Below are 23,540 nucleotides of genomic sequence, written 5' to 3'. Positions count from 1 at the left end.
ATGATATCTTGTTAAATTGCACCATTTTATTTCAGCGTCCAAATTCTGACTGTGAAATTTATGCTCTGTATAGAGCCCGATATAACTTGTATAATCTGTGTAATCGTGTATATCTAATTTGAATGTGTTAATTCCAACAATGGAATGAAAAAAAGTAGCGTCCAAGGCATGCACACTACTTTATGCTACAATGAAATGTGTCACATTTTAAAGATGACAAAATGACCGTCATACTACTCTGTACCTCAAAGTAATGATGCAAAATTACGATTATTAAGAGTCCGAAAACTCAATTTGCCTACTACAACTGAGTAAATGACTGAGGAAGTGAACAGGAAGTTACTGCTCCTGGCTCACTTTTGGACAGAGCTAGGCTAGCTGTTTCCCACTGCTTCCAGTCTTTATGCTTAGCTAAGCTAACCGCCAGCTGGCTTTATATTTAGGGTTCAGACTTGAGAGTGTCTCTCTGCAAGAAAGCAAATAAGCTTATTTTTCTAAATGTTGAGCTAAGTTGACTTTGCAATTAAAATTAGGCTTTATTTCGTTACGATTTTCTACTTAATGTTTAATGTGTTTTATAAATCTACACCTGATTCTATACGGAAAAATCAATTAGTAAATTCTCCTCCATCCATACTACAAACAACAAATTACATAATGTCTTGCCTATTGTTTAAGTTCTTACCTAGATAATAATAGTATTTTGATTTGTCTTGGGGTACATAGAGAATGTAAACACTAATGCACGACTTCTGCACTGTAAACTTATTATCACTCAGAAAGGAGTATGTCTCTGCATGATGATTGACATGATCTTTGTTGCATGCCCGTTAAGTGTTGCGTGCTGATACAGGGAGAAGGGGTAAGGTTGCCGTGGTAACCTAGATGCTTGTGTTTTGACCTGGCTCGTGTGAAGTCTGTATCTCCAGCAGTTATATCCTGTGGTGTCGCTGTGACCCATCTCAATGAGATTCAACCAGGCCTTGATCTATTCAGTCGATGCACCTTTTTCCTTCATTGATCGGACTTCACTCAAAAAGTCAATGACAGAGTCTATGGATCCCCAAAGAGTTCAATATTAAATTGATAAATAAGAGCAGTGGGGCTCTAGGGATGGCAATGCCAGTGAGTCGACCCCTTTGGTCCACTTTAGACTCAAATATCTCAACAACTGTCGGATGGATTGCTGTGTAACTTTGTACAGACATCCATCATCCCCAGAGGATGAAGCCCACTGACTGTGGTGATCCTCTGACTAAATAACAACCAAGTACCTGTAAAATGAATGACATTCCCATCAGCCTCAGCTGTACCCTGTATTTAGTATTAATCAGCAAATGTTAGCATGCCACACACAAAACTGAGATGATGAACATGGTAAACATCAGCATGGTCATTGTGAGCATGCTGACATTAGCATTTGGCTCAAAGCAAGTATAGCCTCACAGAGCAGCTGAATTACTGTAGACTTTTAGTTTGTTATTTTACAATATCACTTCTCATGACAGTGGAGTTGTCACCAATTCCCCCCTCACCTTTTAGCCAATCACACGCCTCTAGCCCCCCTGCAGCCTTACCAACTGCCAGCTAGCTAATGAGTTGAGTTTTCCTGTATATGTTTTCCTTTATTTATTGTTTTGAACTCGCTAGGGCTCCATACAGACCAGCTTGGACTATGGTATAGCAAGCTTGAGAATGATACATTATGTCCACAGAGAGTTCGAGAGACTGCCGAGCAGTATGACTCATCAGTTCAGTGTTACTGACTGGAAACCTTCTTGACAGGAAATATGACCCTCGTCCAACCCAAAAAAAGAAGTCTCACTCACACAACCTCGATTTAAACAACACACATTCCTGTAAGAGAACAGCCCCATTAGCCAGCTTACTCGGAAACACTATACGAGCAATAATAGGATGTAGGTCATACTTTATTACATTTCCGATGCATCTGCAGAGAGCACTAGGTTAGGCGCGGGCAGCGGCTGAATAGGTGAATGGCCTCAACTCTATACACACACAAACATCCCAACACTCAGTGAGTGTGTGTTATTAGAGAGCAGCTGCAGTATCTCCTTCAGGTGAATGACGCGGTTAGAACATAACAGGGGCTCCATTTGCGGGGCGTGTATCCATTTATCCCTGAGTCATTCCCTGTTAAAACAACAACACAACCAACAATGAGTTGTGAAGGTGGTTTTATTAATCGTATGTATTATAACTGCCTTTTTCCCCATTTTTGTCTCTTTTTTTTCTGCCTCTCTTCTTTCCTTTTTTTCTCTCAGGGCTCTGGACCAGAGGACTTCAGCCACCTGCCACCAGAACAGAGGAGGAAGAAGCTGCAGGGCAAGATAGATGAACTCAATAAGGACATTCAGAAAGAGATGGACCAGAGGTATCTTTTTTAAGGTTTTAAATTTGTCCCGATATTTGTGTTTACCCCATTAATATGCAACAAAGACTTGTACTGACTCTAGTGATTTGCTTTCCCAGGGACGCCCTAACTAAGATGAGGGATGTGTACGTGAAGAACCCTCAGATGGGAGACCCGGCCAGTGTAGACCCCAGGCTATCAGAAATAGGCCAGAACATCGAGAAGCTCCAGTTTGAAACGCAGAAATTCGAGGTTAGTTCGGTCTGAGCTCTCATTTATATGCGAGTGTTAGTGTTGGCGAAGCTTTCTTGTTTGGTTTATCCGAGACAGTAAATAATAAGGAGTTCAAACACACTTCTCCGACTGGGATTGTTCCAAAGAAGTCTGCTGCTTGTCCATATTAGGAGAAGATGTGATGCAGTTGGAGGGGCTGGCTACATGTCTGTGCAGGGAGAGAGGGATTCCCAGAGCAATGGCCTGGTTAAACCTTGTAAATAAATGGCAAATAAAATGGAGTGCAAGGCAGTGGCGTTCCTCCTGTGAAGGTTCTTGCCAAATGTTAAGGCCATCTGATTCACGGATAAAAAAGAATTCCACGCTGCTTGAAATACATTTTCAAGTCATCACGTAGGAGGAATAGGTCAGCTGCAACAAACACATACATAATAATTGTGTGTGTTTCAGGGCTGGTTAGCAGAGGTGGAGGAAAGGATGCCATCCAAGAGTGATACGAACCGGAGAAGTGGACTCTATGAGACCCAGAACAACACCACAGTGAGCAACAACTGTGCGCAGGACAGAGAGAGGTATGGTATACTCTGACAAACTGTCTTTCAGTTACAGGCAACATCCCAGACCCCAGAGTTTTTGCACACCTTATTTTTTCGGAGGAAAACTATGTATGTTTTCACAGTATATTTACTGTGTGTGTGTGTGTTGGCCCTTGAGCAGCCCGGATGGCAGCTACACAGAGGAGCAGAATTCAGAGACTCAGGTCAAAGCCAACATCAACCCCATCCCCCCCACCTCCTCCACCCCAGAGTTCGACGACGAGTTTGACGATGAGGAGACCCTGCCCACCATCGGGACCTGCAAAGCCTTGTATCCATTTGAAGGTAACAAGAAGCCAAACATTTTGGCCCATCCCACATTGGATTGCAAGACACCACAAACATATTTAGCAAACGTCTTCCGGTCGCATATACAAATCATTCAGAGAAAAACATGAATACAAATATTTACATACACACATATATACATAACAGTATATACTGTACAAACAATAAATCCTCATCCACAGATCATCTCGATAAAGAGCTTTTTTCCTCTTCTCCCAGGCTTTCTCAAGATAACTGGCTAATTTATATGTTTCACATGTGAACAGCCACCTCAGTCTTTGAGCATCATCCATATTTACCAAATCAATCTCTGCTTTTATCTTAGGAAACAAAACAAAACAAAAAAAATCACGCTGTTCACAATAAAAAGGACAGTAGAAAACCAAATGGAACTCATTTTCTATATCATTCAAACAACACATGGGACAGATCCGTTTTTCCTCTTCTAAATTAACATATCGCCCTGTTTCAACAGTCAAAGGTCAAACACCAGATCTCACTTGAGCACATAGAGATCTTTGCCTTTTTGGCAAATTATATACAACTTAATTCTCTGTACCATATTCCGGTTTTATCATCAGCCCACTGCTGATTTTTTTTTGTCTTTAGAAAACAGATTCTTTAGACAAACCGATATTCAACTTTTCATTATTAAGAAAACAACTCATCAAACCCATAGTTACACAACAATTTGCATACCGTAAAACTTCAAATAATAGCCAAGTCCCAAATAGACGCCTGTCTCTTTTAAACGCCTGGTGTGACAACAGATTTGGGTAAATAAAGGCCGGTCTCAAATAGAGGCCTGGTCTTTTTTTTTTTTTTTTTCGTCTCGGGTTGTATTTGATCTTTTAAAACCCGTCAGATCGTTTGTTCTTATGTTTTGATTTGATTTCACATGACAGACGCAACTGTTCATAAACGACTCATCACTATGGCAACATAACAAACAGGTTAACGAACTTTCTTTTAGTCTTCAGTTTTTCTTAATTCTCTCAATACCACCATGGAGACAAAAAGAAAAAAGTATGATTTGACATTTAAGCTGACAGTTGTCAAATTTGCCGAACAAAATTCGGGAGAAGCAGCGGCATTTCTCGATTGATCCTAAGAGAGTACGAGAATGGCGTAAACATAAAGCAGAACTGCAACGTCTCTCCGAGGAAGACGACAAAAGGGCCAGACTGCGAGGTGGAGGGAGGAAGAAGGTCAGTGAAGAGCTGGAGGTGAGCGTGTGTGAGTGGATCCACAGCATGCGGGCAAAGCATGTCAATTAAAGGCCTGTCTCTTATAGACGCCTGTCTCAAATACAAGCCGGTGCATTTCGGCGATTTGGGTAAATAGAAGCCCGGGCTATTATTTGAAGTTTTACGGTATATCTTTAGACCAAGGACCAAGAATGTGTTTATCCCAGAGAAATATTTTCCTTGTCAACCTATTTGCGTCCATATCTAATAAACAATTCCATAACTGGGCCATACATATCTTCCAGCGAGCCTCGCATGATTCCCATCCCATGTCTCCCACTATCGCCAATGTTGGAGCATATTTGTGCACACCCGGAAAATATCTTATGCCCTTTATTTATTCAGACACAGGTCTGAATTACACACACATGCGCAGTACCTATACGTGCACTAATGGAGAGATGTCAGAGTGAGAGGGCTGTAGCTGTTGATGGACAGGCGCACCGAGCAGTTGGGGGTTCGGTGCCTTGCTCAAGAGCACCTTGGCAGTGCCCAGGAGGTAAACTGGTACCTCTCCAGTTACCAGTCCCCCACCATACTTTGGTCCGTATGGGGACTTGAACCGGTGACCCTTCAGTTCCCAACCCTCTACAGACTGAACAACTGCCACCCCCAATATATAATGACCCTATTAAGAAGCAGTTTAGCTGTGACCCCCCCTCGCGACCACAGTATGGTGTGAGCAGTGATTTTTTTTCTCATTTGCAGGAAATTTAGAGGCCTGAAAAGGTGAAAGTATCTTACTTATTTTAAGGATATTTAGAGGCCTTAAGATGTACAGGCATCAAGTTTTTTATGTACTTGAAACGTTTCGGAGGCCTTAAGAGGTGAAAGTATGACACATTTGACTTATTTTAAGGATTTCTTTAGGCTGAAGAGGTAAACAGCCAGTATTTCACAAGAAAAAAAGCAGCATTAGGGAATAGCGAGAAAAAAGAAACTATTTTCTGTAACATATTTCTTTTCTTTATACCTAATTATCTGGTGACACCTAAGATTCATATTGGGAGCCCTTTGGGGGGGTCCTGACCCCCAGAGTGGGAGTGGAGTCCTGCAGTTGTATAATTCAACATGTATTACATCCACAAACACATGAACCCAATTTTGCTTCGAAACAGAGACAATCATTCTCTTACTGTAGCCATAAATAATATGTTCTTATAATTGGACAGATTAAGGGAAGACCTGTCATTAGTAAGACTGATTGTGAGTTGTGAGTTGCAACTTCCTTTCATAAGATGTAGACTGCAGGCCAATTTTGTCATTGATGTCCAAGCTACTGTGGTTTGAGTACAGCTTAGCCTACTCACTCTGTAGGCTAATGCCGTTTTTTTGGTGCAGCATAATAAGTAAGTTACAGCATCGTATTTGCAATTTCCCCACCACACACCAGCTGGCCTCGCTTCCTCTTTGTTTTCAGGAAATCAGATTTACACATGAAGCTCTAATCTACATGATTCACTTTATTCATCATGCTCTTATCTCGCCTTTTTCTGTTATGTTTCCCTCCTCCCGCAGGTCATAATGAGGGCACTATCGCCGTGGCAGAGGGCGAGCTGTTGTACGTGATAGAAGAGGACAAAGGAGACGGCTGGACACGAGTGCGCAGGAACGAGGACGAGGAGGGATACGTCCCCTCGTCCTACGTCGAGGTCTTTTTGGAAACAAATGCCAAAGGTGCTATGACATACATTTAACTCAGCAAGTGTGTTGTTGTTGTTACTGTGAGTCAATTATTTTCAATTCACTGCTGTATGAGTGGGGCAAGTTAGGGAGACTACAGATTATTACTGGTAGCTCAGATAAGAGAATACCCCCCCCTACACACACACACACACACATCAGATTTGTCCATTGTGCCTCATGACAGTTGGGACAGTTGCTGCCGATAGTGTGAGTGATAGCGAGTCACTGTACGCTGTTTTTTCAAGCTCCGAAGAAAACATTTGGTAATGTTTAGGTAATGACACTGAATGTGAGCTGAGCCAGGAGGAGGTTGTGTAAGATGTGTGTGAAGAAGAAGCTTTTAGTTCCTCACCTCCCATTCACTGCAGTGCCACCTAGTGGTCATACAAAATAAAACAGGACCCCCCCCCCCTCCCAGTCAAAGCTGAGCATGATGGGAGGAATCACCCACCAACAATGATCACATGTACATTTCAAACACACAATACTTGATTTTTTTATATGTATATTGTGTTTTTTGTTAAGATTTCAGATGACATTATTTCATTCAAATTAACTTAGCTTTTAATCAGAAGTCGGATCCACAACCTCGGTCCAATATTTCAGTCAGTATGGTTATAAATCACGGCTGAGTGAATGTATGCACCATCTGAAGTGGCAACGAACATCAAGTGAAAGCTGTTGTGTTTTGTTCACTTGTTGTACCATGAAAGGAAAGCATGCTCGATGTGCAATCATGCAGATGTAATTTCAATCTGCTGTAAAGTATGAATACATATTAAAAGATATTTTTGTAGGCTAAACTGAAGAAAAAAATAAAAAATGCGCCCACCCCTTAAACCTCAAATTTTGCATGCTGTAGAGTAATCATAGAGCTGTTACAACATGACAAAGTTGTCAAAGTTAGGGGTAATTTTTTATAAATTTATTGAACAAATTAGTAACTAATAGCCCCCTTAGAATGTGCTTTCTTTTCTTTTTTAATCCACCTTTTTTTTATTTCATAGTGTTTGGCTGTTCTGGTGCTTTTTTTCCCAGGCCAGTGGTAAAGGAATAAAGGACTGAGAATTAGCAGTACTGAGCTATATGGTGAGACTGGGCTGAGAAATGGAGCCGGTCATGACTTTAATGCTTTGTGGTTTCTTGCATGGGTCTCAGAGCGGCACCTCCTTGAACGGTGCATTTACTGTACAGTAAAAGCATGGTGTGTATGGCCTCTGTGTCATTTCACCTCACTGCTACAATCATAAGACATTCTGTGCTACTTTTCGAAGACTTGGCATTGACACAGAAATCGTCTCTTTTGTAACACGTTACACAAGCCTTCATTAAATTCCCTTTCACACGTTTTAATCAGCTTTGATGGCTTGTTACTGGCACCGCATGGGGCTCTTATGTGCAGGATGTCATTTCACATCCGAGACATTTCATGTCTCCTGTCATTTTTATTGACGAGCATCTGAAATGTGTTGCATGCTGCAGCATTTGTGGGATTTTTGTCTTCGTCATGACCTAATTTCAGCATGTTGTGACAAAGTGGCTGCATTCTAACATGCATTCAAGCCAGATCAAATCTAGTGTGGGCTAAGCTGAAAGGTTCTTAGTTAAACAGATACATATTTGGGTTAATGGAGGTCTTCCACACATACAGTATGTGCAGATATCATTCATGCCTGACACCACAGTATCGTCTGTCAGTTTAAAGTGGTTTCATATATGCAAGGACTTCTTTTCTTCCTCCTCTCCATATCTGAATATTTGGGTTGCTGTCGGTTTTCCTTTAAAGCTATCTAACTTTTCTTTTTGTCATTTTTTTTTTTGTTTGTTTGTATTTCTTTCCTTTTTTTTTTTTAATTGCAGATTCCTAAAAGTGTGAGGCTGGCTGAGGAATGGCAGGGCAAGCAGCCTCGGAGAAACCACCACGTTCCTCATGCGCTCACAGAGTCAGAGAGAGAAAGTGAGAGATGACCTGAATCTAAAAAAGAGAAAGACGGCCGATTAGAACGCATCTCAATTCCCCCCCCCCAAAAAAAACAAAAAAACATTACAAAACGTATGAGCAGCGTTGCGCTTCCTCGGCAGAGCTCTGCGATGTGAAGCAACGCTGAGAGAAATCCATCAAAATTTTTAGCGCTCATAACCTTTTCCATTCTTAACACTCATACAGCAGTCACAACCACAGTATACAATTTGCTTTTTTGTTGGTTTCAGCAAAGCTTTGCTTCTTAATGTAACTAACTCCGCTTGCACCACGCGCGATCATGAACGTGGCTGTCTGCTTCCTCACTCTGAACGCTTCCCCCCCCGGCCTGGCCACCACCCCCCACCCACACTGCCACGTCTCTTTTTTCCTTACCTTAGCCCCCATTGCACACACACGAGCAGCGGAGGGTTTGGTCAGAGACAGGACGGAGACCAGCGGGAGCCTTATACGGACAAAAAGACCAGCTGGCAAACACCTTCATCCGGCGGGGTGTGTGTGTGTGTGTGTGTGTGTGTGAGCCATGCCCTCCTCACTCACTCCTTGACTCAGAAGAGAATCACCCTGAAGCTTATCTACCTACATCTGGGGCTTTCAAAAGAAATTCTCATGGTCACCCCTCCCACTTAAATCAGCTCCATATTTACAGATCTCAGAAGAAGAAGTGAACGTGCTATCTGTATGTTACATGCTTCTGGTTTATGTTGTGTGGTTTGTTTGATTTGAATGAAAAAAAAATAATAAATAAAGGTTTTGTTTGTTTGTAATGTCCCTTTTTCTCCACACCACGATCACCCTCGCACATCCAGGACCAGCTGGGGAGGGAAAGAGATGGATGCTTGGTCATTCGCCGGCTTTCTCATCCTACACTTCTTGTCTTGTCACTGGTGTCTGTTCTTTTCTCTGACCACACCCTCCCTCGCCTCCACGGCCCTTTCCTACTGAAGCGGCTCAGGCTATCCCTTGGCTGCTTTGTGCCCCCCCCGCCCCCCCCTCCGCCCCCTTTATTTTGTCTTCTTTCTTTTTTTTGCAACAGCCTAAGGCAGGGGGCCTCTCAGCAATGTGGTGTGCTGCATGCTTGCCCTGTCTTCCTCCTCGCCCCTCTGCTGGCAACCTGGAGTAGGTGGTGGGGGGGTGTTTGGTCAGCTTACGCCACCCTCGCCTCCAGCCTTTCTGTTCAGTTAACCCTCATTGCCTGGTCGTACTGTTTGAATTAACCTGAATGCTACTGTTTGGGTTCGGTGCCTGTGGTTCCTGTTTTTTTTTTATATATATATATATATATATATATAGCTCTTTTCTTTTGGTTCAGAAAGCATGTTTTCCTGTTTTTTTTTAACAGCGAGTGAGTGATATTCTCCTCTCAGTGTTCCCTATTTTAATCTCAAAACTGTCAGTGAAGGATGATAGGGACCCCGAAATGTTGTTTTCTGAATGATGTTTTGCATAGGTAGGTCATGGATGTCTTGTGCATTTGTTTTACTGTTAAGTAGGCTACACAGTACAGTATGTGGGTCAAAAATGTTAGTATTGTACGTTTTGGTCAGAGTGTCTAACACAAGTTGTTAGTTTACAGTCAATCAACCTTGTGGAAATGTTCACTCGGTCCAAGCAACACTTTACCCCCCCCCCAAAAAAAACAACCTGTGAAGATATGATTTATACCTGATGTTTTTAGGATGGTTCCACTTAAAATGTCTACTGTATATGAAAATATCCTGCGATCCATATTTTCCTGTGAGTTTGTGACTGAAATGAGAACCAGAATCACCTGTTTTTAAGTTTCTGAGAGAAAGGATGATGCTAACGTTTGCTAAGCTGTGGTATTATGAAAGGATTAAGATGTGATTATCTCAAAAGTTGGGTGGAAAAATGTTTTTATAATCATGCGAGAGAAATTATGTCACCCCCCCCTTTGCTCATCAATGGCACATAATGTACATGATTTTAACATTATTTTTTTGTTTTTTATTTGATGATGTTGAGTTGAGATTCACCTTTCTTTTTTGTTTTGAAAGCCGGAAGTCTATGTTGTAGCTTATTCTGCCTGAATGGGACTAAAATCCCTAAACTGCAAATATAAGTAATTCAATTGTTTTGAATGAAGCCATTCTTAAAAAAAATAAAAAATATCCATCTTATCCAGCATGTTAGGAGCACTTCTGAAATGGAGGAGTGATGAACACTTTGACCATTTGGACTCTTGATGAAATGATCAAATCTCTGCCGAATCAAGCTTAAAAGTACCACGTTTGCTTCTCGCCACCCGTCGCTCGATATGTCAAGATATCAAACAAGCCACTTTCGCTTCATTTATTTTCCAATGATAAATCTGACGAGGCACAGATCACCGCTTTGAAGGCAGCAGTAGCTTTACAGCAGCCGTCTGCCTGCCGGTGCTCCGCAACGAAACCACCACAAACCATTTAGTCGACGCCCCCGGAATAACCTGCCTGTACAGTGGAAATGGCACGTTGGAATTAGAGAATATATATATATGAATATATAAATAAAGTTTAAAAAGGAAAACATCTATTTTAACTATTGAGAGTCTTACAAATTACTTTACCTGCTTTGCAAAGTAAGACTTCTTTTCCTTTGTAAGGTCTACCAAATGGTGTGTTTTTGCACTTTTTCGTTTGTGTTCCATTTGGTAGCCCATGCTTGTGTTTTGGAGCACTGAATACTTCGTATTGTGTTTACCGTGCCAATTAAATATGCCTGGAAAGTTAACGATGTGGTGTCGTGTCTTTGTTTTCCTTCTCTTGGGAATTTAGACACAGTCAAGAGCCACGGCCCCACGTTGTCAATCATCACCAACAGCAACTGTGAGCATAATTATGCAAAATTATTCATTCTGTGTTTATGAAAACACACTAGATGTTGTAGACAGATCAATTCTGATGATAAAGAGATGTGATTTTAATCAAACATACATGACTCTTAACACAAATAGCCCACTTGTCCCTACTCTTTCTGTCTCTCTTGCATAACGCGTCGCAATTAAAAATGACTTTCATGATCCGTTCATCTGTGTCATTCTGAATTAATGGATTACTGTTAAGTCTAAAATATAAATCTAAGTTCTGAGAAGCCCATGGTGACGTCTTCAAATGTCTTGTTTTGTCGGCCAACGGTCCCAAAGTCAAGCCAGGTTAAAATTAAACACAGAAGCAGCAAACTTTTCGTACCTATTTATTCATTTTCTGTTGAATGACTAATTGAATGGCAAATTATTTCAGTAACCATACACACTTGGTAAGAACATAAGCTTACTGCATTGTTGCAGGTTATGTAAATGCATACATCTTCCATTCATATGATGGTAGGGCACAGAACACAGATTTTGAATTCACAGCTTACCTACTTTTTACTTGTTAGCAGTCATTAGCAGCACACTGGCTTGAATTTTGTTCAGAAAAAACATACAACAAATTAACAGTCTATGGAGATGCACTGTACGGAGACCCCTCACTGTACCAATCAGTTTCATACATTAATGGGACAATAGTTATACAAGTAGACAAAAAAAACTCAAAACTACAACTGTGAGTCCTGAAATACAGTTTTTATTTATTTTATTTTGAAGGCATCACTTCTGACATTGAACCTGGATCTACTGTATGATTGAATCAGGATGATTTGGATGCAGTTCCCCCTGTTGGCCATCAGACGGTAGTCATGTTCCACCAAATGTTCGTCGGTAACTTCAAAGTATCGAAGAGTGCTTTTTCTTCTTTCATTTCCTTTTTTATTGCACCATTTTTCAGTGACAGTGGAGCGATTTCTCTGGAACGAACATGACAAAACTACCAGGGGTGTTGAATTATGCAAACTGAAACTTAAAAAAATAAATAACCTCTGTGTTTGGATTCTCCTTTATTTCAGTCTCCCTGTTGGCTTTTTAATTCATCTCTCAGACTCAATAAAAGTCTCTCTTGAGGTGTCTTTCTTATGCACATTGTCATTATTCCTACTAACTGCTCTACACTGACTGCATTTGACCATAAGACAGCAGTCATGTGTATTGATCTGGCTCACAGATAGATCGGGAATGCCAATTGATTCTGGCCCACTGAGCTGCAGCTTTGATCAGTCCCATTTGCCCCACAGAAATATGCAGGCGCATGCTGTGTAGCAGATGTAGCACACACCTCCTCCAACACACTTTCAAACAGCCTAATTGGCCTTTGCTACCTGGGACCCAACAAACTGCACTGTGCCGTAGCTCTAAATGGCTGAAGAAAATGAATTGCTTCGGTGAATCCTGTGGGGCGAGCGAGTTTCCCTTTCCAACATGATTTAGAGTTATTTCCACTTTGCTTTCTTAATTGGTTCATTTGGCAAAGAGAGTCTACTCATCAGTTTACGTTATTTGCAGGAGCTGGCCTCAAATGGCAAACTTTCATCTGTAGTCCCTGGCTTGTTGTTGAAATAACAAGGGTAAAATGAATATTTAAACTTTAAGAAGACATTTGTGAACATGTACCTCATCTTTTAAGGCATCGGGGTGCGAAAATAGAGACCAAAGAGATGAAACGGACAAGCAGAGATCAGTAAAAAGACGTTACTGTAACAAGCAGGCATATAAAATACAATTAAGAAAGAATAGATGGCACCACAGCGCAGTGGAGCAGAAGTACTCAGTAGTACAACTGGGCAGAATTACTCTGTTATACTGTAAGTAAAAGTCCTGCATTCAAAAATGCAGCTTAAGTGAAAGTCTTGGCATCAAAAAGTACTTGAAGTACCAAAACTACTCATTTTGCAGAAGAGCCAATTTCAGAATAATGTATTTTATATCATTGAATTATGATTATTAATGTATTATTGTATACTCTAATGTTGCAGCTGGTAAATTTGTTGGTTACTCTAAAAAAAGTTAGAAATAATAATAATAACAACTTGTACTTATATAGCGCCTTTCATGGTACCCAAGGTCGCTTAACAAATAGGGGGGAGGGGGGCGTTAGGGGTCAAAAGACTTCGTGAAAGGAAATGTTTTGAGGTACTTTTTGAACATGGGTAGGGATGGGGCAGAGCGGACGTGGAGTGGTAGACTATTTCCAGAGTGTGGGAGCATTGGCAGAGAAAGCCCGGTCCCCAAAAGTCCCCAGAGGACCGCAGGGAACGTGACTGAGTGTAGGGGTGGAGGAGATCTGTGAGGTATTGTGGTGAGAGTCCATGGAGAGATTTGTAGGCGAGCAGGAGGATCTTCGTAGGTGATGCGTGACTTGACTGGCAACCAGTGGAGCTGTTGGAGGATGGGAGTGATATGCTGCCAGGGCTTGGTGTGGGTTAGAACCCTGGCAGCAGAGATCTGGACATACTGGAGTCTGCTAAGGGCCTTGGTGGGCAGTCCAGACAGGACACCATTGCAGTAGTAGGTGATGAAGGCACGGATGAGTGTCTCAGTTACTGAATGTGTGAGTGAAGGCCGGAGTCTTGAGATGTTTCTGAGGTGGTAGAAGGCGGACTTTTTGATGTGGGACCGGAAGGAGAGAGTGGAGTCCAGGATGACGCCCAGGTTGAGCAGCCATCCACAACCAGGGCCAGATCTCCAATTTTCCTGAGCAGTGGTGCAGGGGCCACCACCATGAGTCCTGTCTTATTACTGCTGAGTTTGAGTAGGTTTGTGGTCATGCATGATTTGAGTTCCTGCAGGCAGTTGACAAGTTGTGTGGATGGGAGCTGGGAGGTGGGGTTTGTGTTGATATAAAGAAAAAAATAAAGATGAAGTGGAGTAAAACGTACCTCTGAATTGTAAAAGAGTAAAAGTATAAAGTAGCAGAAAATAGAAATACTCAAGTATAAATACCTACAAATTTTACTTAAGTACCATACATGAGTAAAAGTACTTGCCCCAGCATCACATACTACATCCAACCCTACTTAGTTTTACACTTTGAGCGGTTTGTATCCACTTCCTCTGCTCGGGGTGAAAAAGAACAGGTCATTCCACAGCAACAAACACCTTCTCTAAAAGAGGACACTGATTACAGCTTCACTTTGAGGATTGATTAAACCTGCTGCAGACTAATCTTCCATCTGTCTCTAGGCCCAAATAAGCCAGAGAACAATCTCTGAAGACCTATGAGTATCATTCAGTCGCTGATGGATCGTTCAAACCTTTTCTTTTAAGTATTTTTGGACCACTGACTAATGGCAGTTTCAGTGTCTAGACTGAAGAACTGTTCTTTTTAAACAGATTCCGGTATATTACTGTGTGCAACAGACCGCTGTTTTATTTCGTCAGCGTGTTCTGAGGGCAGCATATTGAGGCAGAGGCCTTTAGGTAACATGAACATGCTGGTAAAAAGGTGTGTTGTACCGTAGAGTCTGAACAACCTGCAGACAGCGAGTGAGAAGAGTTCACTGAACTCCATCGGAGACGTTGCTTTACACCTACAGTACAGCACAGAGTGTGTGTGGAGCTTGCGATACAATATCAATGTCCAAACAAAAAAGAAAACAATATAACAAGGGAGGATGAAGGCAGTTGTCCTACGTGAACTACTGGACATGAATTAGACCATGCATTCTAAAAGGTCCTATGACATGCTGCTTTTTGGATGCTTTTATATAGACCTTAGTGGTCCCCTAATACTGTATCTGAAGTCTCTTTTATATAGACCTTAGTGGTCCCCTAATACTGTATCTAAAGTCTCTTTTATATAGACCTTAGTGGTCCCCTAATACTGTATCTGAAGTCTCTTTTATATAGACCTTAGTGGTCCCCTAATACTGTATCTAAAGTCTCTTTTATATAGACCTTAGTGGTCCCCTAATACTGTATCTGAAGTCTCTTTCCCAAAATTCAGCCTTGGTGCAGAATTACAGCCACTAGAGCCAGTCCCACAATGAGCTTTCCTTAGTATGTGCCTTTTCTGTGTCTGTAGCTATTGAGGAGGAGAGGAGAGGGGGGGGGGGCGGCCTTGACCAACTGCCACTTTGCTCATTTGAAAGCCATGATGTCTCTCTCTCATGGGTGGGCCAAATTCTCTGGGCGGGCAAAGCAGAGAAAGGGGAGGTAACCTTGCTCCTTATGACCTCATAAGGAGGAGATTCCAGATCGGCCCATCTGAGCTTTCATTTTCTCACAGGCAGAGCAGGATACCCAGGACTCGGTTTACACCTATCACCATTTCTAGCCACTGGGGGACCATAGGCAGGGTGGGGGAACGCATATTAATGTTGAAAAAACCTCATGAAGTGAAATTTTGATGCCATGGGACCTTTAAACAATAGACTAAATGGGGATATCTCAAACAACTAATGCATGAAATAATCATGTGCCCCCTCAGCATCAATTCTAATAACTTCTGTGACCCCGTAACATGGTCATCATATACCTGCTGAATGTCAGCATGTTAGCATTGTCATTGTGAGCATGCTGATGCTAGCATTTAGCTCAAAGCACTGATGTGCCTTAGTTCACAGAGCTACAAGCATGGCTGAAAAAAAAAAAAAAAAAAAGAATGTGTGTGTTTTAGACTCAAAGGTTGAAATTGCGCCAGCTTCAGTTACCATCTATAAACTATATAATGAATCAACACGGGAATTTCCCTTATCTTATCTTACCCTAACACAGATGTTAGCTGAAGTAAAACCTGAATGCTACTGTTTAGTTGTACGGCTTTTTCAGCAACTCAATAAAAGTTGGGGCATAAATGCTGCTCCTTGTTTTAATCTTGGAATAATTTTTTGGCTGGTCACCGCAGTGTGTTTTACCTGCTGGTTTCAGTCTGTTCCATTACTGGTATGCTTCTGTCTGGCCTGGTGTGAGAGCCGGCCGTCTGATGGGGAAAGCACACCTCGGGAGATCAGCCCAGTCTGCCCCGTCATTAAGGGCCGGTGGGGGGGCTGGTGTCTGTCTGCGAAACGCATCAAGGCCGTCACCTCGTGTGTGTGTGTGTGTGTTTAATGGTAGAACAGAGGTATGGTCTGTATACAACTTGTTTTTTTTTCTTGCGCTGAATTTACGATTTAGTTTCACAGCATCCCTGAGCTATTTTTATGCGTTTCTGCATTTTATACCACAAGTGCTTCATTTCCACTGCATGGTTCAACTCACTTTTGTTGCCAGGTGCTTTTCTCTATTTCGTTTATTTTGTACCGCGGTTAGTGCCTCCTCAGTGTAGGCGGGATTTCTCAGCTGATCGCCATCAGCGACCCCACGTGAAACTGCCGTGATCATCTTTAAGGTAACACTCGCTGAATCCTTTCATACCAAGCAGAGGAACGTCCGCACTTCGATATTCCGGCTCAACGGACGTACATTGCTGGGATGAAGCCTGACATCCGATGTCCCTCCCCATCTCTGTTATCTATTTTGCAAAGGCGCTGTTGCTGCATCCGGGGCTTAGCACCACCCAGGACGGTTGTGATTGGTTTTAAGAAATGCAAACAAACAAGCCAGGTCGTCCTTTGCCCTATCCCAGAATAGATAAGCGGTGTAGCCAGACTTGCTGACACAGTGCTGTTGAGATAGGTCTGCCAAAGCGAGACTAGCACTTTGTCAGTCAGCTATATGACGTAGTGTACGGTGTAGTTTTTCGGGCTCCAACTTTTTTTTTTGTATCGGCTCAGCTCGCTTGGAACCTCGACCGTGGTGGTTCCAAAAAAAGAAGTACCAGGTCCGTAACTTTTGCTAATGGAAAATAGAAAAAGGACGAGTTGAGTAGAGCTGTGCCATACCATGCAGTTTAAAAGTGCCATTAGTTCAACTTCCTGAATGGAGCTGTCACTACAGATGACCAAACTCAATGATTGATTACGATAAGTATAATTCCATGCTATTCATGTCCTTTAAGCAGCGTTAGCCACAAGACCCTGAGGTCCCTGTGGACCTCTTTTCTTCTAATGAAGTAACCGCATGGATACAGTACAGGTGTGCAGAATGAAGAAGGTTGTTATTCAGTCTTTGTGAGTGCAAAGTCAAACCAAGCCTGGAATGAGTAAACATCTTTCAACACTGAACAGCACTCAGCTGCTGGCCTGTTGCAGCTTCGTCTTCGCTGGAAGATCTTTACCTTTGGTGAATATTTTCAGAGCCAAAATATGTCGAATAAGTACAACAAATGCGGGAAAGGGAGACACAAAAACACAGTGTACAAAACACACAGTCACTTGGCCATCTCGGACTGCCTGGACTGCATGTCACAGACAGACAGGCCATCAATAGGAAATGCTCTATTATTAGAGATAAACAAAATCTGCTATGACGTTCCCAAAAAAACGTTTTGCGAGTGTAACAAAGAAGGTCTCTGAAAACCAAGATTAATGAAAAATGTGAAAAAAGGAGGAAAAGCTGGTTCTTCCATCTGGAATAGATATGCTGTCAGCAGGCCGCGTCCCGAGCCGGGCTGAGATAATACTTGGACTGTGGCTTCAGTTTTCTATAATGTTCTGCACGTTATGGTCCCAACTGACAACTCACTGTAATGCACTGTAAAATCTACTCCCAACAACAATACTGTGGCCATCTGGCAATAAGTCCTCAATATTGTCAACAAACAATAAAAGGATAACAAATTTGGTTCAAGAGACAAGTGAATGAGCTAGAAGTTGGTTTGAATTTGCTCTTGGATTGATTCACAGCACGTACCAATGTCAGCAGTCGTAACTTTCTCGGAGCTGTAACAGCAGGGGGTTAAGCCAGCATTGATGTGTGTGCTATATGTTTACACTGAGCTCGGGGGCGTGTAAGCAGATACTTTGCACTTTCCCCACAGCAAGCCTGGCTGCTAAAAGCCACTCATCTCTGCTCTTTAATTAACTGCCGATAATTAGAGACGAAGGAGTGCAACCGTGGGTCAGAAACCATAAAACACCTCACAATCTAGCGGAAGATCTCTCTTGCTCTGTGCGCCCTCTCACTTTCCCTTTTCTCTTTTCTCTCCAGGCAGCAGCAAAATGATGATGGATCCCATTTTCTGGGCGTAATAACGGAAAATATAAGTGGGGGGAAATTGAGTGGCAACCTCAGCACTTCTGCATGTGTGTTCATGTGCAATTGAAAGTATTTCTCTGAACGATCTGAATGCAATATATAGAAGTTAAGGAAACAAAAGGAGACGAAGACCTTGTAACGCTCACGTGCCATTTATATTCTGGTTTTGATTGGTAACCTGGCGATCTCCACATTTCTATTCATAGCTGACTGGATGTTTAGGTCCTCTCTTTATATCATTTTGGAAATGTGTGCTTGGGAGTTCCTCTGAGAAAGAAGGCGACATTGAACTATTTGTCACCTTTGAAGAAACCCCCCACAACCATAAAAAAAACAAGACTAACCAACAATGAAATTCCTGCGCTGACCTCTCCACCTTGAGTTGTAATTTGGTTTCAACATTGGCTCTGAGCCACACGGTCGGGTTGCAGTTTGACATTTTTACCAGACAGTTCAGATGGCACTCTTTCAGTGTCATCATCCTCCGTTAGATCCCACAATAAATCGCGCACACACACACACACACACACACACACACACACCCCCACACACACACACACACACACACACACACACACACACACACACACACACACACACACACACAGTGTATGGAAAATGACTTTTGGAAACAAACGGTAGTATGTATTCACAGTGAATACCACAGCGTATGAGTGTAAGGAATGCCTTCACCGCAGGACAAAGGAACGTCTGTTGCTCCAGCCACTCTTTGTAATCTTTGGACAATTTCATAAGGTCTTTTTCTACCCGGTGTGACTGCAGCTGTGGCAAACCTCCAGACCATTTGACCACCTCTGACTCCAGGCAGCCGTACCACAGAGAACTCATCTCACAACCATTAGATGGTCCAACCACGCTCATATGGAGCCAGCAATGAACCCAAGGTAATTAAGTGTACAGATCCTCCCAAACCCTTCCAAAACCAAGGACATGGATACACACAGAGAGGCAAAACCCTCATGGAGATGAGGCTTGTATACAAAACTCTTCTCCTTTCTTCCATAAAAGTTTCTCCCATATCAAATAGTTCAAATAAACCACACACTACGATCAAAAGTGAATTATAAGCTTCACTGGATTCAACGTTATTGTGTCCATTTATTGTAAAGTGAAAAATAAATGACACAATAAATGAAGGCTTATTTTACCTTTCCATTAACTTAATCTGTTATTTCAGTTGACATTATTCCAATTATATTCTGTTTTCTGCCTGAGAAAATAGTTAACAAGCCTGTTGGGGGGACAGTGTCCTACATTCGGGAGTCCTATGGGAAATTATATTGGTGTACCAAAATACCAAAAAAAGTCAAAGTGATCAAATAAGTGCTTTTAGAGATGACTTAGGATTGCTGTTGTAAATCATACAAGCACTAAAACCTGGAAACCAGCTTCTGAGGGAGGCTGCTACTAAGAGATGGCCTCCACCCTGGGAGACCCCGAAACACGCTTTAATTAAGAGGCTCTGTCACCAATGAAATCCCAGGGTGCCTGCAGGACAGCAGATCCAATTTCGTCTCTAGTTAATTCACGAGATGACTCGTACTGCGGGTTTGTCTCGTTTCTGAACTGATTACCAATCACAGAACAGATTCCCTAGGCTCCACTAATGAAAATCTGTCTGGAAGCAAATGAGTACATGCATTTAAATGAGGAATTACTGCTTTTTTTATTACTCTTTCTTTTGAGAATAAAGAGAGGAAAGGTTGGATATACGTTTCAGAATACATCTAAACGTTATCCTTATATCCAACACCATAGCTTCCAGCTTTCTTTGGTAATGGCCATTTGGCCATGGAACAATTGACAATACAGCCTGTGATTTACAGTATAGTTGTGTTGTACAAATCACGTACTTACATTTTCATACTGGTACTTAAATGTACTGCAAGTAGTGTGAAAGAAAACAAGACTATGGGGAATAAGGAACAATGGGGCATTTTAGAGAAATGAAGAAATTATACTCATATTTTTGAAAAACTTCAGCCCTGTCTCCTCAAAATTACGTTCCCAACTTGACATTCAACGAAACAGCATTCTCAATTACGTTTCAAGGAAATTAATTTTTTTTCCAGATTAAAGTTTGTCTCAGCACATAATTAATATAATAATATATTTATTATAATCAAAGATCGCAAAAAGTCAGTGTAGTAAGGAGGTCAGGGTGGATGGATGGCTCAAACAAATACAGGACCTTCACTGTTTGTGTCTAGTATAAAACCAAAGTCAATGTTGACTTGTTTATATGAAAGGATGATCTTGACCCATATTTTCCTGCATCTTTCTCACATATTTAACTTATCCCTTACTTCCGGATACACTCCCTAGTGTTTGGAAATGTGCTCAGGTTGTACCGTTGCTTAAAGGTGGTGACCCAACTGAATTAAATAATTTGCACCCAATTTCCAAACTGTGTTGTTTAGCTGTGTTGTGTTAAGTTTTTGAAACCTTGGTTAATGCACAGATACGGGCCTTTTTTGATGCAAACCATATCCTTCAACCTCAACAATCAGGATTCAGACCAGAACACAGTACTATTACAGCTGCAACACTTGTACTAAATAATATTTTGAATGGTCTTGATAACTGTCATCACTGTGCTGCTTTTTTCATCGACTTGTCTAAGGCTTTTAACACTGTGGACCATAGTATTTTATTAAACAAACTGTCCTCCATTGGTTTAGATAGTCTTTCAGTCAGTTGGTTTTCCAATTATCTGTCTGGGAGAAAACAGGCCGTTGTCTGCGATGGTGTTCAATCCAGCTCTCTTGTATTGGGTTAAGGTGTTCCTCAAGGGTATGTTTCTGGTCCACTTCTGTTCACTCTATATATTAATATGTTTCTCCCTTCGCCGCATTGTGATGTCCGTTATTATGCGGATGATACAATTTTGTACAGTTTTGGCCCCACTCCTGCTTTGGCTGCTGCAAGCCTGCAGACTGCTTTTAAAATGAATTGAATCCTGACAAGACTAAATGGATTATGTTCTCTAGGTCCCCTAGCCTGGACCCCTCTCTAAGTATTCATACACTTGTATTTTGGGTATTGTTTTATGATCATATTATTTATTTGTACTGTAATATTTTAGATAGATTTATTTCTTTTTTTGTGCTGTAATCAGGGCGTCATTGGAAAAGAGAGCTTCCTCTCAATGGCCCTCTCTGAATAAATAAAGGTTATAATAATACATAAAGTACTTAAATTACGTAATTTCTGTAACTAAAATTACATGACAAACATACTTATTTTAACATAAACCATCATCTTTTTCTAAACCTAACCAAGTAGTTTTGTTTCAATTCACAATCACACGTTTGAAACAGAAATTATTTCACAACGTGGGCCGATCGCTGGAAAATATTTTGCTGTTGCATTGTATGGAACATATTTTTTAGGAGATAGGGTTAAAAAACTAGGTACATTTAGGATACTCAATGCCTATGGTATTGTTTTCTTCCACAGTACCTACATTTAAATACCAGCAGAAACCGATGGGTGTTTTGATTAATTAAACCAATTGACATTATAAATTGCATTAGTGTTATTAGTGTTTACTAATTCAGCTACAGAAACATTTCCTAGGACCTATATTCAGGTGAGTTTTGTATTTATTTTATTTTATTTAAAGCTGCATCAAATTATTTTTGGCCACTTCTGGGCACACAAAGTAAAGACAACAATGATATATGGCAAAGGTGTAAGCAAACAGTTGCTTATTTATTTATTTATATTATATTATATGTCCAGCAGACATGTAGCAACATTAGCATTTATTTAATTTTTTCATTCATGTAAATACAATATTCACTCTTCTTGAATTTGGATCTCCACCAATGAGGGACTATCTTTAGCTGATAAATGCTCCAACGTGATCATCAGCTAGTTGCTACCTTTGTGTGTCTGCCACAAGGTTCTGGACAGGTAGGGAACAGTGGGTTTATGTAAGCTTTTTGCTGAATATAGCTGCATGCTGCTGCTGGAAATGGATGAGAGCAGAGTTTGTTGACTTGAAAATTCAGACAAATTTGGTATAAAGAGGCTAAATCACTCCATCTGGTCTAATATGATCTGTAGCTTATGGTGGCTAATTGTTAACTAATGATAGATATAGATGTGTAACTGAAGTCTGTATGACTCCTCTTTGCTTGTGCTACTGCTACGTCATGGATTCACATGACACATTTCAAAGGTTTTATCACAAAACTAAAAACTAGAAGTAAACACTTTAACTTATCAGGAGACATGATTGATGTTTCCATTGACGTCCCCCTATTCAACTTGCTCTGGTTGTCTTTAAAGCAACTAACTCAGAGAGAATCTTTGGTAATGTAGAAACATTTTCCATTATAATGTAAAAGTTACCTTTGGCCACAGTGGTTTGGCACTGCTGAGCAGAAGTTATATACTGTCCTTTTTTATGCAAAGAATATCTATTAGTGCAGCTTTAAAATGTAAAAATGTAAGTTAAAATAAGTTTAAACTAAATACTGTAACTAAATATAGACATTGTTGTCCTTGAACTCTTTCAGTGGGTTTGTGCCTCAGCAGACATTTTGACATGGCATAGCAGGAAAAGCACAGGTGTTACTGATTATCAATAATTGCCCAAAGGGACACCTACAGAGGAATCATTATTAGTTGAACCTGTGCTTTTCCAGCTTTAACAAGGTAAAATATCACAGAATGGTTTTTACCGGCATCCTGTGAAAATGTTCACCTATTTTCCATCTCTAGTAATGCTTTTGAAAACTTAGCTATATTCAAATTCCCCTCTTTGTTAGTTTAATTTGTCCATCTGAATTTTCAATCTAACATCTTCATCTCATGAATTATTTCTTAGTTATCTATAAAGATGGTTTTTACTTCCATTTTTATGCAGATGATACACACCTTTCCACAGCAGTACAACCTGATCATATGACAGCTAAACATCCCCAATCATTTTATTTTCGATTTTCATTTTATCATAACCTAACTGAAGACTTCCTCACTCTTAATGCGGGTGAACTTTTGCAGGCTTGATCCATATTTCTTCTTTGACAGTCACATAAAGGCAAAATCCAAAACAAGCAGATTTTTCCATCTGGGAAGCGTCTGCAGGATTACATGTTTCCTCTTCTGTGCTGACTGAGAAAAACTGATTCATGTTTTTGTTTCTTCCAAA

General features: G+C 41.1%; 1 protein-coding gene across 22 annotated transcripts in view; it reads left to right on the top strand.

The window, feature by feature from the left end:
- Nucleotides 1-12,288, top strand: part of LOC120545124 (formin-binding protein 1) — a 66,036-nt gene extending 53,748 nt beyond the window's left edge. For 13 of the 22 annotated variants that reach the window (XM_039779138.1, XM_039779137.1, XM_039779135.1 and 10 more), the window contains 6 exons: nt 2,286-2,395; nt 2,494-2,626; nt 3,059-3,180; nt 3,314-3,489; nt 6,258-6,416; nt 11,184-12,288. In XM_039779138.1, the coding sequence (XP_039635072.1) occupies nt 2,286-2,395; nt 2,494-2,626; nt 3,059-3,180; nt 3,314-3,489; nt 6,258-6,416; nt 11,184-11,275 (792 nt within the window). In that variant the 3' untranslated portion in view covers nt 11,276-12,288. Of the gene's footprint in view, nt 1-2,285; nt 2,396-2,493; nt 2,627-3,058; nt 3,181-3,313; nt 3,490-6,257; nt 8,256-8,285; nt 11,140-11,183 lie in introns of those variants that run through there. The other 9 variants (XM_039779127.1, XM_039779132.1, XM_039779130.1 and 6 more) reach the window with 4 other exon arrangements.
- The last annotated feature ends 11,252 nt before the right edge of the window (nt 12,289-23,540 follow it).

The sequence above is a fragment of the Perca fluviatilis genome, chromosome 17 (assembly GCF_010015445.1).
Source record: "Perca fluviatilis chromosome 17, GENO_Pfluv_1.0, whole genome shotgun sequence".
Classification (NCBI taxonomy): Eukaryota; Metazoa; Chordata; class Actinopteri; order Perciformes; family Percidae; genus Perca; species Perca fluviatilis.
This window is presented reverse-complemented; position numbering and strand designations above follow the sequence as displayed.